General features: G+C 39.1%; 1 protein-coding gene across 1 annotated transcript; it reads left to right on the top strand.

Moving 5' to 3' along the window:
• Positions 1–1,182: 1,182 nt before the first annotated feature.
• spice1 (spindle and centriole associated protein 1) lies at positions 1,183–17,043 on the top strand. Its single transcript, XM_036125556.1, has 17 exons — positions 1,183–1,552; positions 2,607–2,654; positions 2,832–2,972; positions 4,278–4,380; positions 4,519–4,637; positions 4,729–4,817; positions 8,413–8,546; positions 9,538–9,663; positions 9,753–10,015; positions 11,394–11,525; positions 11,627–11,750; positions 12,660–12,773; positions 12,855–13,279; positions 15,363–15,549; positions 15,627–15,690; positions 16,769–16,832; positions 16,925–17,043. Exons 1-17 carry the CDS (start codon positions 1,454–1,456, stop codon positions 16,979–16,981), a joined length of 2,289 nt encoding a protein of 762 aa, XP_035981449.1. The 5' UTR covers positions 1,183–1,453; the 3' UTR covers positions 16,982–17,043.
• Positions 17,044–17,985: the final 942 nt, after the last annotated feature.

The raw sequence follows: 17,985 nt of genomic DNA on the forward strand, positions 1-17,985 counted from the left end.
TCAATTATTTTTATGCAAGAGACAAAGATAATATAATTGTTGCTTTTTTTTTGTTCCAATAAAAAATGTAACCTTTCAAAGTAGTATCATGTCTAGAGACTAAACTCTTTGCACATTCCTCTTCAAAATAGCTCAAGCTCAGAGTGAACGGAGAACACCTGCTTGTGGGTAAAATTTATTGTTTCTATTGATGGATGCATGTTTAATGTCCTGTCCTTCTCTGATCAATGCGCTCATCTCGGTTTAGGTCTTCAATCACATCTTGGCAGTCTTACATTTGGGCAAAACGATTTTAGAATACTCAGATTTGATTATTCATCAGTGGAGAACAAATGGATGTCACATTTATCAGATTTCTTTATGCAATAACATTGTCATGTGTAATTTTCCTTTTACTTCACAATATGTGCTGCTCTTTGTTGGTCTGACACATTGAAAACAAATACACTATATTACAGCTTGTGACAAAAAATATGAATGCTTTTTCTTGGTGATGCAGCTCAAATGTCTCAAAGATACTACAAAATACATACATTTTCACTACTATAATTATTTTATTCATAATTAATGTTGAATTATCTGTGTACATTTTTCTTTTGTCTCACAATCTCATCTCTTGCAGCGCAAGTTTTATTTACTTTTTGTTAATCCTTTAGAAAATACAATAGAGCAAAATCAAGGGAAAAGTGTAGATAAAGACGAAACATTTTAAAAACAAATATAAACATGGAAACCAGAAAATATAAATAAATAAATAAAAGGGATACATGTGCGAGAGTATACGTTAAGGAAACAGGTTAAATGGCTTACAAATGCTGATAGTCTTTAGAGCCTTTGTGGGTTTTTTTGTGTTTTTTTGATAAGGAAATTTTCCTCAAATATTGTTCAAGATCTTATTTTCAGTAAAAATAAAAGAAATCATAAAAAAAAGGTTCAGGCTCTCTGTTGATGAATTTGTTTTTGTGTATGGGAAATGTAACCAAAGCCACGCGTCATTATTTTTGTTATTGGAATTGTGAAAACAAAAATTACATTTTTAAAGTAAAGTTAAAGATCAGAAAAGACGGAATCTGCAATAAATTTAGTGCAATGTGTGACGGTAGGCCAGTGAAAACCATTTATGCATTCCGCCCAGCCGCCTGGTGGCGCTAATGAGCCTCTGAGTTGGTTCTGTCATCCAGTGGAGGAAGCAAAAGTATCCGTGGCAACAACACAGGAAGTGGCGCGCGACGGTTTAAAAACTGTCCCACAAAAACCAAACGAGAAAATCCACCGTCACTAAAAGGCGCTAGCTCCTCGGTCATGTTTATATCCATGTAAAAAAATCTATTTTTTCTCGCTCGCCTTCGCTTCAGGCTGTATTTTTTTTCCCAGGGTTGATGAGCCCTGCAGCCGAACTTTACAATAGACTCGGTGTTCGTAACGCTCCTGAGCTAATTTACTATCTGTCTAGATGTCGTTCGTGAGAGTGGGGCGTCCGCAGCAGCAGCAAGCCAAAGGGAAAAGACCCCTTCGCTATAAGAAGTCAGCAGGTCCCAGGAAAGACTGGGTGGTGAGTAACATGAGGGGGAAAATAAGAATAATACAAAAACTACAGTGCCGATGATGTGCTTAACCAGAATAAAGATAACGGCACAACCACTTGTGTTAGCCCACTTTTAAAATGAGATGATAGTTAATTGAATTTACCTCATGCACACAAAACCTTGTGCAATTTCAAATTGGAAGGTGAATTCCACAATATAGTCACTATTTGTTAAAAATAAGCATGAAGCCAAAGTGGAGTATTTATGCGAAGAATTACAATAATACCCATTCTTGACAGATTGTTTTCCCTTTCTGTTATTATTCTTCCTGTTTCATATTTTTCTTGGCTAAAATTTCATTTAAACTCACTGCAGGAACTACGTTTTTTTTCCCCCCAAGAGATTAGTAAAGTATTGCCATTCTCTTTGCAAGCATTCCAGCAACGTGAAATTCATTTAATTAGTCTTTTTCTCAATGATACTTAACAGTAAACCTGCCAAGTGAGGCACGTAGAAACTGAGATGTAGCTGTTCGCCGTGTGTGTCAGACCTCCAAGGGAATGTGCTTCCAGGTCTGTTCCTGGGTTGATTGTCTAAAATGTTTTCCCCTTGTGAATAATCGTTCTCAGTGTACAATGGTGGACGTCAAACTGTTTAGGAATGGCCTTGATGAGTATCAACAATCGCTTCTTAAAGCTTATTTTTGATGCCTTTCCCCCGTCGGCTTTGTTGCGGATGCACAACCGAATGCTCCAGAGCGGCAAAGTCCTGAAACTCTTCCTTAAATGTAATAATAAGTTAATCAAGAGCTTTGATTGGCAGTGTTGGGTTGCTGCTTTCTAATCGTGTATGTGCAGGAAGGAAGTATACTATTTCTTTTGACACACCCGTTTTTAGGTTTAAGTGGTAGAGGCAGATCATTTCTATGACGGGATACGTAAATAGAAATTGCTGCGCTGAAAAATTCCATAAAAAGACCATAATCTTAGACTCTCTAAGTCTAAAGCTTCACGTTTTTATTTTTTACACTTTGTTGAACCACTTTATTTGAACTTCTAGTCATTGAGCTTTTTGTTGCAGAGCACCGTCAATGACCTCTCTGTGCACAAGCTGACTCCTGCTGAGCTGGTAAGATCCCTTTTTATTCGAACTTCTTTTTTTCCTTTTTTTTTTTTTTTAAATAAGGGACATTTTTAGAGTGGGATTTATGTACATAAGAAGCCGGTCACAGTATTTGATATATGGTTTATTTGCGTATAGGACTTTAAAAGAAATTGCATGTTTTTTTTTTTTTCTCTGCATCAGAGTCATCGACATGAGATCCACAAGTCTCACAATAAAGCTGCAGCTCAGTGGGAGCTTAGAGAGAAAGCCCTGCAACGTCGTCTCAGACACGCCGGGAGCCCCGCACCCCTGGACCGGGCCAGCCTCAGCATCATCCGAGAGGTATGTGGCATTAACAGTCTGTCTTTGCTCAAGTCTTCTGCATAGGTTCAAGCACCGCTGACTGAATGGTAGGGCTAGGTACTGTTAAAAACCTCACCATTCCATTCAATACAGGTTCAATCTACATTTAAATGTTTCAATATTGATTTGTTTTGTAATAAGTAGAAGTACACACTCTCTTCCAAGTACCTGTCATTATGTTTTAGATATTTGTTTATATTTTATCCATACATTTCAGCCATAATATAATAGTGCATGTATTATTTTTGAGCAATTAAAAATCATTATGGTGTACAAACTGAAAATATGACAGCACTGTATGATTGAGGTAAAGTGCCTGTAAACCTAAATTATTCTCCTTTCCTCTTAGTAACTGGGATACCTCTCTTAGTATTTGAACAATAAAAAAATCTGAACATAAAGCACGAGTGCAGTGATACTTGTGATGAACATGGAGAGCAGACGTTAAAGAGAGGATTACAGTAAAAGACCGGCCCTCTTTGAAAGTTAAATGAAAAACAGAAATATACATCAGTTACAGTGCTAACGGTTTCATTTTTATTCTCACATGGCCAATATAATATACAGCAACAACATACTGTATATAGCCTTTAAAGTAAACTAAAGGAGTTTCTTTCCTTGCAACAAAATCACTTATAAACTTGACTTGATCCTAACAAAATAAAGAACTGGAAAGCTAATAAACACACACTGCTCACTCTGAGTAACCTCCACAGAAACTGGCAGTATTCTGCTACACTATAACTTCATCACTCTCCAGCATTTTATCATATTCATCGTTGGTAGAAGCCAGAATTGGTTAAAAGTGTTGCTGCACTTGCTGGAGGACTTTTTTTTTTAATCTCTCAGCTTTGAAGCGTCTGCGCCACCTCACAACTTATCCTCCTCCGCTGACGAATGACATGTCGAGCTAGAATCACAGCGCTGGGCAGCTCTGTTAGATGAGAGGGACAAACTGGGAGGGAAGAGGCTTTTCAATCCGTGGCTGCTGAGGTATAAGCGCCACAGAAGGTTTTTGTTTTCCTTGGCCGGACAGGACCGAGGAAATCCCCGGTAGTCCCAGTCTGCAGTAAATCAGCAGTAAAATCATTTACTTTATTTACATTAGTGTTGTAGTTAGTTCCGCCCGTACAACGTCAATGACTTCAAACTGTCACTCATGAACCCAGTGGCCTGGCCAGAGGATTTGCTGAACTGATATTGAATTGGGAAAAAATTAACTGTGACGCATTGATGAATGGATGTTTTTACCCACCCCCGCTGAACGGGGATGTGTTACTGCAGGTTTTCTCTGATCAGCTGCTGCTGCAGGATGTGCTGGCCCGGTCTGACAGAGCCATGGCTGTGGTCAAAGACCTGTTTGGAGATGCTCCACGGAGGCAGACTGGTAAGGTTGTTTGTTTTTGTTTGTTTTTGGATAAACCCTCTGAAATCGTGGACATCTGTTTCAGAAAAGGAAACCTTCTCAGTATGTGTCTAAATGTCCTGCTTCAGTTTTGTGCTTGTTGCTCCTTGTGCACTTCAGGACACCCCAGTGTGACCGTGGCCCCAAACTGTGACTCTGACACAGAACTGCCTGTTCTCCAGAGACCAGATCCTCCAACCCAGCTCTCCCTTCTCAGCCAATCCATGATGGATCAAGAGGTACGTAGTGATGACTCTTTCTCATCTTTTAGGTTTCTCTGTGGGGTTTTGACGGCATTGACGTTTTTACGGGCGAAACTGTTTATTTCAGGCTCTTAATGAAGTGGACGTTTCAAGGGAGGACGACAGATATGAGAACATTTCTCCGTCCTGCAACTCAGAGAGTCGTGTCATCAGAAGGTATTAATCCATGCAACAATAGCCTGGCATAATAAAAGACAACAGTTCCAGTCAGAAGTGTACATAGGCTTCATGTTAACATTAGTTAATCATAATAATTTTGGGTTCAATTCATCTGAAAAGTTATTTTTCAAGGATAGAAAATCGCATTTTGCTGCACTAGCTTGGAGTTATTGTGGATTGTTCTTTACTCGAAACTCGTGAGAATTATGCGTACAAAGTGAAATACATCCATATCCGCTCAGTAATATTTCTTGGTCAGCTGCAAAGAAATCACATGCTTTTGCAGCCGACAACAAACTGGCGGGATATTTAACTCATCACAAAGGGTGGAGCTCATTTAAATTCAGTTCCTGGCATAGACCCAGTTTTAGGCGTAGTCCATAAACTTTCCCAGCGTTGACGTCGTACCTGAAGCTTAATGTTAGCTTGCTTTATTCACCCCTAAACCAGGTTTGATCCGTGTTTGGGATCTTTGACTTGATTAAATGCTTACGCTGTTCTGAGAATTGTGGTCAAACGGCTCTGTCTTCGTCTCCTCTGACCATGAAGCCTTTCTCCAAAAGGCTGATTGTGTTGATTATTGAGCGCTCAGTCCAGGTTAATGTTAAACTCACTTCACTGTCGACTGAAAAGATGTTCTGGCAGTTTATGATAGTCTGGATGGTTTCTGGGTTTTTCCTGAACATCCAGCAGATTTCTTTTCATTTGAGGGAGACAGTTTGTGTTGGAGGAGTGAAAATGACCCAGTTCGGTGTTCTAGCTGTAAAAGCCCATCTGAAGCAGTTTTTAAAATGGATAAAGCCGACTAACGTCAAACCTCTGGAATGACCAAAAACACAGCCCTGTTGAAAGTGTGTTTGCTGTGCATAAAAGGCGAGTCTGTGATAGAAAACTAACTTAGGATAAAGGTCTGTGATCAGAAGAGTGGTCAAATGTTGAGCCAGGCTTATGCCAGAAACCTCCATGGTTGCAAAAAGTCTGGGCTTTTACTGGAACTTTTACTGTACGTATATATTTGAGCCTCTATGTATGTTTGTGACACAATCTGGATTGGAGAAAATCAACTATTAATTCAAACTTGTCCAGCCGATTGTTGTTTTTTCTAATTCTTTAAAGTTGTTTGGTGCATAACCATTTCACCAACAAGAAGAGTTTAAAAAAAATTAAACAAAGTTCATGCCAGTAATGACTGTAAACGGCTGGTAATTACATTTCATTTCTAAAGCCCATTTCTTAGGTGAAAAGCATCACCATCCTTTACAATAAGAGGCAGTGTAAAAAGGTAAAAGCATAAAATAAAAGATAAAAACAGGATACATGTAACATTAAATAGGTCAAAAACTGGTCATAAGCCAGTCTGAATAAACGAGTCTTTATCTGCATCAACAGAATCAAGGCAGCACAAAGATGGAGGCAAAGCCTTCCACGACGTTGAGACCACCGCTCTAACAGATTTATCCCCTCTTGTCTAAAAATGTGTTTGTGGAACCGCTAACTGACCTACAGCCCCACAGATCTTCTCCCCGTCTGAGAGTCAAAGGCTGAGATACAGGCTGGAGAACACAAAAGTTAAGATTTTTGGTTGAACTCTAAAAAATATGCCAGTAGCCAACATAAAGAGATTAAAACTGCACTAACGTTGCGGCTCTTTCTTTGTTTTGGTTAAAAGCCTTGCAGCAGCGCTTTGAGCACATAAGAAGGCGGTTACTATAATAAAGATGAGATAAAAGCACGACGAATCATCTTTAATGTGACTTTTGACACCGTAGTTTGAAGCTTAGAAATGTTTCCCACCTGGAAAAGAAAAGCAACTGTTTTTGATCCACTGACATGAATCCAAAATAACACAAAGCTTCTAATGTTTGGTTTGACAGAGGAGGCCAATAAACCATGAAAACGCTTGATTTCAGATATTCCCTTGTCAGGGGGAACAGATAGAGTTTCAGTCTTATCAAAATACACGTCAAGCGTTGGTCACAGAGCCACAGTTTGATGCTACAGAAATTATTTACAGTTTTTAAAGGAGCAGTAGCGCTGAATCTCATCAGCTTAGAACGTGATGAGATATGGCAAGCCGTTTTAACATAAATTCGGTTTCGTCTGACTATCCGTAATTACATTCCAGATATCTTAAAATGCATTTTGACTAGACAAAACTACATTTTGACTATCCGGAATGGTAATTTAAGATATCTTTATTTACATTCTGACTAGGAAGAATAATAATTCAAGATATCTTCAATTACATTTTGACTAGTCAAAATTCCTTTCAAGATATCTCAAATTACGTCACCGGATTCGTCATTGAAAGCGTCACACATCCGTAGATGTAATTTAAGATATCTCGAACGTAATTATGACTAGTCAGAATTACAATTTAAGATATCTGAAATAAGACATTGCGTGTAAGCCCCTTATTGGCTGTAAGCTGCCCAAAGCTGCCTGAACATTCAATGGCGCTGGCTGTTTTCGACATAATTGTAAGAAAATGCCACAATATAGAAAGAGCTTTTTAAGTATGGGATATGCAGAGAGGGCGAAAATAGTATACTTGAAGAATGCTTAAGAAATTTGCAAAGAATTTCGGATTTACTTGCTGCCGACGCACTGAAAAACGGCTAGCTGAAAGCGCTACTGTCGACTCATGTCCAAGCTGGAAATAAGGAATATTCCTCAGCCCGGGCCAGTTCAGTTAATAACCAGATGCAGTTTTTATACTGTGGTAAAGCATCTGCCTCTTGGGAATTATGGTAAAGCCAGCTAGCTCTTGATTTTCACATGCGAGACGGCACAAAGCATTGCAGCACCCTCCTTTAGCTTCTCTGAAAACAAAAGCGCACGCCTCCGGTTCCTGTGTGATGACATATGGCAAGCCGTTTCGTAATTCAAGATATCAGCAACGTCATTTTGACTAGTCAGAATGTCAATTTAAGATATCTTAAATGTAAAAGCTGAATAATTCAAGATATCTCTAATTCATTTAGAGATATCTTAAAAGGAATTTTGACTAGTCAAAATTACAATTCAAGATATCTTAAAAGGAATTTTGACTAGTCAAAATTACAATTCAAGATATCTTAAATTTATTTTTTACTAGTCAAAACTGCATTTCGCCTATCCAAAAATACATTTAAGATATCTTGAATTATGGTGGCATTTGAGATATCTTTAATTAGAATTATGACTAGTCAAAACTCAATTTAAGATATCTTGAATTGTAATTTTGACTAGTCGTAATTTAATTGTAGATATCTGAAATGGGTATTTCAGATAGTCAGTAATTCATTCGAGATATCTTGAATTGACGTCTCCATACAACTCAATGGAAAATCTGATGTCATTTCGACTAGTCAGAATGTAATTAGAGATATCTCGAATAGGTATTTTGACTAGTCAAAATACAATTAGAGATATCTTAAATTGCTAAAACGTCTAGTCATAAAACAATTTGAGATATCTCGAACGTAAGGGCGGTAAAACCGAATTTATGTTAAAACGGCTTGCCATAGATGAGACGCATCTGAAAAACGCTTTTCTTTAACTCTATAAACAGCAGTAAACATGTTTTAGTCATTTTGTTTGTGTTTTACAGGACCAATATAAGGAAGATGAAGGCTCAGGGTAGAGCGACGCAGAAACAGCAAGGTCATCACCTCAGATCTCGTGGAGATAAAGAAAATATCCCCGTGACGCCCGTGGCGTCAGGCCGAGCCCCTGACCCGACTGGTAAGCTTCGTCCAAATTGGTTCAGGTTCATTTATCATGTAGACGCTGTGGCGTCTCTGCATTCGTGGGGCCTGGACCCACCCAATATTGTTACAGTTCTATGTTTGCTATATTCAATGGGACACGATCATTCTTTATAGAGTAATATTTAAAAAAAGACAGATTCACTTCCCAATAAAATTCTGTTAAAGATTTGTGTCTATAGATCTAAGCCTGCCAGAAAACTGCCAAGTTTAGAAGGCTAAATCCTGTTGAGGCATGTTGATATCGGGGTCCACCAACATTTGCCTAAATAACATTGTTATATGAAGAAAAAAAAATAAAATAATAAAATAAAATCGGAGTGCGCATGCCCAACACCCTGTCAGTAGACAGCTGTGCCTGTGGGGGAAAAGATACTACGGCCCCAATCTCGGATCGTCCAATCAAAACACTGGAAATGCACATGTTATGTTAAGTTCTGCCGGAAAGTGTGCGACCACCTAGGTTAGGCAGATTTATTTATGTAGCACATTTCAGTACAAGGACTATGCAAAGTGCTTTACACGATTAAAATATAGGAAAATGAAAACAGAATAAGACCAAGTAAAAAAAACCTGTTGGAATAACATTTAGGATAATGTAAACAAAATAAAACATGGGAAAATGTAAACTAAAAGTAAATATTAATCTAGTGTTGGTTGTCCTTGGTAGCTCATTGAAGGATTGATGTGAATCTTTTCTGTTCAATAAATGAACAATTTGTGTCAGCCTTTCTTTATAATTTTATGTATAAAAATTAAGTTACATTTGGCTTATTTAAAATGGATTTTCTAGTGTGTTGGTTAATGCTAATTTATCTGTTTAATGTAACGTCGATCAAAGTCAGGTTCCATGCACAAAACTATGAGCTGTTGTGTTGAGTTTTTGTGCCAGAGACGCCACTGTGTAGATGGACTGGATGAGGAGGTAGAAGTTTGTGTAGAGACTCATCTAGCCTTTTTTATTTCAGCTCTCAACGCCACCGTAGCTGTTAAACGGGTTCTGTCCAAACGACGTGAGTCAGATCCGGTCGAGCAAGAGGCTTCTGTCCTCGTCTCTCAGGTCCTGAATCCTGAACTTCCTCCAAGTCAGTCAGGTAATATCTGCATGTATTTGTTTCTGAAACCAGATATTCACTCGCTGAAATCTACTAAATCATAGAAATCCCGTTTCAATGTCTCTCAGGAAGAATCAGCAAACGCACCGCAAAGCCCAGGAAGTTTGTTTCTCAGACCTGGGAGCTGGACGGCTCCTCGGTGGGAGACCGGTCCAGCCTGGACCTGCTGCAGGACATGTTGGGTCAAGTCCAGGCAGACTTGGACTCTGTGAGTCCTGACACGGCACCAGAGTCAGCAGGCAGTCCAGAACGCCACAGGAGACAAGGTCTTACCGGGTTCTCTGTTGCCTTGGTCTCCACGCTTGGACGCTTGGTCCACCTCCTCAGAAAGGTGCGTCAGTAATATCTCATTTGTTAAAATGTGATGGCGACGTGTTTGACTCATCGGCATCATGGCTTATGTTGGTTTGCTTGAATAAATTAGTGAAATGTGAAAAGAGACCAAACCTAATACCAGCAGCAAATAGGCTCCAGGAACATTGTTAGCATGATCCAGAAATGCAGAGCTCTGCAAAAGGATCTCTATCACCGTAATCCTGTTCACTTAATACATCCACCATGTTGAATGTATGTCAGCGGTGATAGACCTGTGCTAAGTGGTGCATAATTAGGAAGTAGAAGGAAATCGCACATGGTTTTCTACATTACATGTAGGGCTGAACGATTTTGGAAAATAATCTAATTGCGATTTGTTTTTTTTTCTTAATATTGCAATTTAATGCAAATTTTTTTATTTTTTTTATTTTTTTATTTTTTTTTTTATTTCCATTTTAATTTATCATGTCTTTTTAAACATATACAAACAACAAATGAATTTGTTTCCTCACCGTGTGGACGCACAGCATCTAAACTCAGAGCAGAAATGATTGCGTTCTGCCTACGATATATTTCAACCAAAATTGCAATTTTGACTTTTCTCTTCATTAACCACAAGCAACAAAAATGGCCTCTAAATAAAGATGTTTGTAAACAAGGACTATTTTAAATATGAACTTTTAATGTTTCTATTGATCAGAATATTATTCAAGAGAACAGCTTTTAATTGATTTTGAACATCAATCCTTGTTAAACATAAAGTACAAAGTGTAACCAACCAACAAGCAAGTCTATGTATTAAACTGATTGACCTGTACTTAATGCTATATATGATTATATAAACTCTAAAACAATTAATAAAATTAGATTATCTCACTGCTGCAACTGTCTTCCCTTCCATGTGGAGGCAAACCCACTTCAAACATTTTACTGACACCTAAAGGACGTGTCTAATTCTCTAATTGTTACATAGCCAAAAATTGCAGACCTCTGCCATTTGGAAATTGCGTTTTTTTTAAATCACGATTATATTGACAATGCGATTAATTGTTCAGCCCTAATTACATGCAGATACTTACAAATAGAAATTGTCTGATCATCCACCCGACTCAGGACAATAGGCAGCCACCCACAGCATCACTTCAACTACAGCTGCAAGGTTTTCTCTGGATTTTGGTCTGGACTAAAGACTGGAGACGTTCAAAGCTTTGATTATTTTCTAAGCTAGCCCAGCTTTAACTTCCGGATGCTCACAAATGAGAGAATCTTAAGTACTTTCTTTTTTTTTGCCCCTGATGCCATCCTGGCGGGTTTAAAGGCCGAAGTGTGTTTTTCGTCAATAGTGGCAAAAGGTGAAGATTCATTTGTTCCGTCTCGGCCTCCTTTTGTGTCAGAGAGAAGCTGGAGCTCAGGAAGAAGCCGACCAAAGGAGACGACTGCAGGAGGAGCTGAAGGAGCAGCGCGGGCTCATTGATGCTCTGACAGCTGAAAGCATGAGCCTGAGAGAAGAGGCTGCCGCCCTGCAGGTGCCTCTGAGTGAACGTTCATTAACTCTACGATAAAACGTAGCTCCTTCATGCTCGGTCTTCCTTTTTGTTGCTGTCGACCCGATCAGGCGGCGTTAGAGCGGCGGGCGGCGGAGCTGGAGCAGAAGCTGGATTCTGTGGTTCTTCTGATGGGGGGGCTGGGCCTACTGGGGGACCAGATGAGCCCCCCCAAAGACTCTGATGAAGGAGCGCCCCCGTCTTATGGTATGACTCTGTCTAGATCAGGGGTGTCAAACTCATTTTGGTTGAGGGGCCACATTCAGCTTAATCTGATCTCAAGAGGGCCACACCAGTAAACTCATTGCGAGATTAAATAGAACTAATAAATGTGGACTTGTTGTATGATTTTTATATTAAATTCATTTCACTTTTACACAATATATTATGAATAACCTCAGCGTTTTTAAGAAAATTATGTGCAATTTCAACAATACTTTTATTCAGTTAAACATTTACTTGTGCATTATGCATAAGAACTGATCACAGTGATTATACAATGTTGAAAAACATTTATTCACATTTTTTGGAACTTAAAAACACTGTCCTACATGACAAAATACATCAAACAGATAAAAATTCAAAAATGATTTAAATTTTTCCACACCTGAAGCTTAATCTGCTAATTAAAACACAGCGCCCCTAGTGGACAATATAGGAACTGCATATTTTCAATTAAATGAAGGACATGTTTTTTCAATAATTGTTTTATCATTCTCTTCCTTTTGTCTCCTCTTTCTTTCACCTTTTGTTTTTTTCTTCTTGTTCTTCCTTTCCTATCATTTCATATCATTTAAGAAATTCCCCACATGAATCATAATAAAACTATTCACATTCATAAATCAAGCGGAGCACTATGGCAAAAGACGTACTGCTCCACTTGTGAAAGTCAAATTTGATGAGCTCCTTTTGGCATTAAGATAACAATTCTTATTGCCACATTGCCAGACAGGACACTATTTTTTTTTTATAATGATAATGCATTTAGCCACAGGGCCGGACTAAATTGTTCGGCGGGCCGGATCCGGCCCGCGGGCCGTATGTTTGACACCCCTGGTCTAGATGAACGCGTGTGCAGATGTGCCGCGTGTGTTATAATAATTTATCTGTGTCCAGTTTGTCGGTCTGCTGCTGGCGCTGAGAGACCTCCTGAGAAAACACAAGCTGGAGTTCCTCCTGCGGTTCTCCTCTCCCCACCGCAGCAAAGCGATAACTGGCAACAAAGTCCTGGTAACTGTAAAGAAACATCAATTATTCTGTCTTTAATTTAGGTGAAAAACGACTCATTTTGTTCCCTCGCCACTTTTTAAGGAGCTCATCCGTTCCCTCCGCTGCCGTACCGTTCCCCTTCAGACGTCCGGGCTTCCTGTGAAGATGTCCGGTCTCACGCCTCCACCTCCAGTCTCAGGAGACTCCCCTCTGCCCCCTCGCCGTCCCTCGCCCCTAACCAGCCCCACTTCCCGCCCTCCCCAGAGGCCATGCTGGCTGAGATCGCTGAGCTGAGGAGACAGAACGACCTGGTCAAGGCTCAGCTCAGCCAGGCCAAGAGCCTCGGGTCAGGGGTCACCGCGCGGTGTAGCAGCAGCAGCAGCAGCAACGAGCCGAGGCGGTCCAGCCCAGTCAGCGTCAGCACTGTCTCGCCTCAGAGTGCCGGAGAGAGGAGATCGTCCGGGTCCAGCAGCTCAAGCAGAGTCCACCGTCTTCCGTCTCCAGTGGGAACGTCTTCAACTTCTCAGGTGAGAAGATTATTCAGCTGTTGATTGGCTCTAGAGATCTGCAGCAGTAAAAGGAATATTGAGTATATAATATATTTTTCTTGTATATTGTATCTACTCTGTTGTTTTACTTTTCTACATTGTTTGGATATGTTACTGAGGACCCCCATGAAAACAAGATGTTTCATCTCATGGGGCTGATCCACTAATAAATGTTTATAAATAAATAAATATACCTTTGAAAAAACAGACAAATGCAGAAAAAGGGAAAATATCTCTTTAGGCTACTTTTAATATAATAAATAAGAAAGATTACTTTTAAAGTTTTACAGCAACTTCATACCAGTGGTGGCTTGTCAGTAGGGGGCGCTGGGGTGCCACCCCATCAAAGTTGCAGGACAGTATTATTTTTATATATATATATATATATATATATATATATATATATATATATATATATATATATATATATATATATATATATATATATATATATATATATATATATATATATATATAAATTTTTTTTTTTTTTACCATTGTACATTACATCCGGTACCAGTACAGTACTGCATAAACAGCATTCACAGAAAGTGTATAAAGCATATCTTAATATAGAAGAAAACCAAAGATGAAAGAAGAGGGAACAATAATAATAATACAGGGGCAACATTATATTATGCATAGATTCAGGAACAGGGCATTAAACCAGCAGATTAAATTTACTCACACAAAAAAAGAAAATTACCAGCGCTTTTTGATCTTACAAATTTTAAAGATTTTACATAAGATTTTGTCTCATTTTCCCAATGTGATATAGATGGTTTACATTTTGAAGAAACTACATTTCAGTAACCATAGATTAATAAATGAAAAGTAATTTTCACATCTGTTCTCTCATAAAATGAGTCTGACGTTAGATTTGTCAGCATTCCCAGACTGTTTCTGCTTTATTTGCGGTTATCTTTGGCGCAAACAGACACGTTTAAATGACGCCGGAAAGTTGCGTGGGTGTCTCTTTAACCTTCCATGTGACTTCATGCTGGGCTCTGATTGGTTACTCAAAGATCGTCCTCAGGGCGCAGCTCTCTGTGGGTGAGGTCAGTCAGCGCTTTTTGTGTCAGTCATCATCCACTCAAATGAATTCATCGTACCTGTCAATTAAAGTTACGTCTTTATCAAAGATAGATCACCGGTCTTGGTTATTGTTTTATAATAAATATATAACCCATTATCTCAAAGGTTCAAGCTTTTGTATCTTAATGAGAATTTAAATTGTGGTCTTTGGAGAAAATCAGGATTAATGCTTTGATGTCTTGCAATAATGAGATGATGATGATAATACAGTTTTCTTAAGATAACATAAATATGCCGCCATTACAAACTGTTATATTAATCCTCAGCATAATCAGGTATTAAGTTATCGTAACAAAATGAGCTGAAAGTCGTATTCCATGGAGATAAGGAAGTGATAAAGCTGCTGTCACGGCAAAAACTGTCTTCAGATCACATTTGTTTTAAGATGAGGAGAGAAACGAAGCTTGAATTATTTCTGTATACTAATAAATGAAAATGTCACCACAGCTTATTAAATTTTAAGATCTGATCACATGTTGGTGAGATAACCGGATAGCTATCCATACTAAATATGCTCCACAGCTCATTAACTGTAGATAACGAGATAACTGAACTAATTGAAACGTAACTAGAAGCTATCTCGGCCTGAAGAGTCTAATTTCAAGATCTTATTAACTTAAGATCATGAAATAAACGCCTCATCTCTAGCATACCCCCAGTGAGAAAATGTTTCTATGCAGGAGATTTTGGTCCCTGGCCCATAATTGATCCATACATGTACAGGGGTACCATCCTGGTCTGGAAAGGTATTTTCTGCTTCTCCATGGAACAAGAAAACACAGAAAAGTTCTTGTTTCTGCCCCTTATTTCCAATCTAATCGTCTAATGATTCTAAAGACATTTTATTGTGTTTACGTCTCAAACGTCGGCTCAAACGGGACAAAGAAGTCTGGATAAATTGATCCATACAGAATGTAGACAGGGGAAAACATACCAGAGCGGAGATGACGCTGGTTTCCTTGTCCAGGCAGAGTCGTCCAGCCCTCTCAGCGTGAGCAGCGTGGAGCAGCGCCTCCTGGAGCTCAACAGGCAGAGCGCAGCAGCTCGCTGTCGCCTGCTGGAGCTGATCGAGCAGCAGAAGCTGAACTCTTTGGTCAGAGGCTCTCCGTCCGGCTCCCCCGTCCCTCCCTCGGCCTTCAGTCCCAACACAGCAGGTACGCTGCATTAACGGAGCGCGCCGCTGTCGGATTCACCACATGAATTTTAAAAAAAGGCCTTTTTTTTCCCCCAGCTGCAGGCCGGAGCCCAGAGGAGACGGCGCTGCCGCCTGAGAGAGAGTTTTGGTCCCATCGACGGTGAGTGCCTGAGTGAGAGGACTGTTATGCAGTGTGGGTCTGTGGGGTCCTGGATAACAAACGGATTCTTCATCTGCCGTGCTAAAGATAAAAAAAAAAAATGCTTAAAATAACAATACTTGCCCCCCTTTATCAAAGCCTAGATCAGGGGTGTCAAACACATTTTGGTTGATGGGCCGCATTCATCTTAATCTGATCTCAAGAGGGCCACACGAGTAAACTCATTGCAAGATTAAATAGAACTAACAAAAGTGGACTTGTTGATTTTTATATTAAATGAATTTCACTTTTACACAATATGTTATGAATAACCTCAGCAATTTTAAGAAAAGTATGTGCAATTTCAACAATACTTTTACTCAGTTAAACATTTACTTAAGTGCATTATGCATAAGAACTGATCACAGTGATTATACAATGTTGAAAAACGTTTATTCACATTTTTTGGAACTTAAAAACACTGTCCTGCATGACAAAATACATCAAACAGATAAAAATTAAGAAATTATTTAAAATCAATTTTCCACATCTGAAGCTTAATCTGCTGATTAAAACACAGCGCCCCTCGTGGACAATATAGGAACTGCATATTTTCAATTAAACGAAGTACATGTTTTTTTCAATAATGTTTTATTATTCTCTTCCTTTTATCTCCTCTTTCTTTCACCTTTTCTTTTTTTTCTTCTTGTTCTTCCTATCCTATGATCCCATTGTAGTGTCCATATAATTTGAGATATTCTCCGCATGAATCATAATAAAACTATTCACATTCATAAATCAAGCGGAGCACTATGGCAAAAGCAGTACTGCTCCACTTGTGAAAGTCAAATCTGATGAGCTCTTTTTGGCATTAAGACAACAATTCTTATTGCCACGTTGCCAGACAGGACACTGTTTTTTTGAACAATGATAATGCATTTAGCCACCGGGCCGGACTAAATTGTTCAGCGGGCCGGATTCTGCCCGCGGGCCGTATGTTTGACACCCCTGGCCTAGATGCTGCATCGATGCGTTCACTAGCATCTTTGCAGTTTGGATTCTAGACGCATTACGACTGGCTGCAATGTTTGCGTTGCAGGTCCGCCGGTTCGGATGCGTCTCCCGACAGTTTGGGTTCTGGGCGCCAGACTGGAGAGATTGAGGTACGGACTCCTGAACCTCACGTTTGGTCACCTGCTGGCAAGCCGTACGAAGCCGCCGAATGAAGTTCTCTGTGTTTGTTTCTCCTCCTCAGATGGAGAAACGGAGAGAACGAGAAGGATGGTTTTCCCTGTCGGCTCACAGGAGATGACACCAGGAAGGAGACTCAACAAACTGTTTTTATTTTTTAGCTGAAATAAAGTTTTAATCATTCATTTTTCATTCTCGTGGTTTATCAAGGATCAAGTATCACTTTGTTGTGTGCCCGTAGGGAAATTCTCCTTACAGCAAGGTGGGACAAGAAAACCTAGACAATACCCACGCACACAGAAACAATCGCATAATGACTATTTATTTAGCAACAATAAAATCAGGAAATATCAATGTACAATTATGAATTAAAACGGGCCGATGGTAGCAGCTCCGACTCAATATGAAGTGATTTAAAGAATGAATGTGTTCTGCTTTTGCCAGGACACTTTTTTTTTTTAAGTTTCTTCTTAAATTAGTAATCTCACTCCTATAATTTAGCCAGCAGTTTTTACAATATGCTTGATCCTGTTATTGTTAACAGCTGATGGATTGCCAAACAGGTGATGAAAGCAAAGTGAGGACAGATTCAATCAGAGAGTTACAGAAAATGGTCATCAACTTTTGACACACTCCAAACTTATTCAATACACATAACAAGTGGAGTCTTTTGAGCTTTTTTTTTTTACTAACCTTATCTGTGTTTTCACTGAACACCCAGATATTTGTAGGACTCTCTCCACAGTTTAATTTTTAATGAGAACTGAAAATACTGGACTGGACTTGTTCCTAAAATCTAAACACACGTCTTTAGTTGTAGAGACATTCAATGTCAAATAGGAATTATCACGCCACAAAATGTAATCCTTCACTTCCTGACCAACTGAGTTATCGTCTCCCTCTATCAGGCTGACAATAACAGAATAAATCTTGTTTTTTTTTTTTCATTTTTTATCAGAGTTAACTGAGCAAAGCAGCTCGACTTAATTACATAGCAGTAAAGCTAGTTAACAAGTATGAAGGATGTAAAACCATATGGGATGAATGTTTAAGTTCAGCTTTTCCCACTGAGCAATTTGATGTGAGTATAGTTCTGCTTTTCATTGTGTTTCTGTTCAGTATTTA

The sequence above is a fragment of the Fundulus heteroclitus genome, chromosome 21 (assembly GCF_011125445.2).
Source record: "Fundulus heteroclitus isolate FHET01 chromosome 21, MU-UCD_Fhet_4.1, whole genome shotgun sequence".
Classification (NCBI taxonomy): Eukaryota; Metazoa; Chordata; class Actinopteri; order Cyprinodontiformes; family Fundulidae; genus Fundulus; species Fundulus heteroclitus.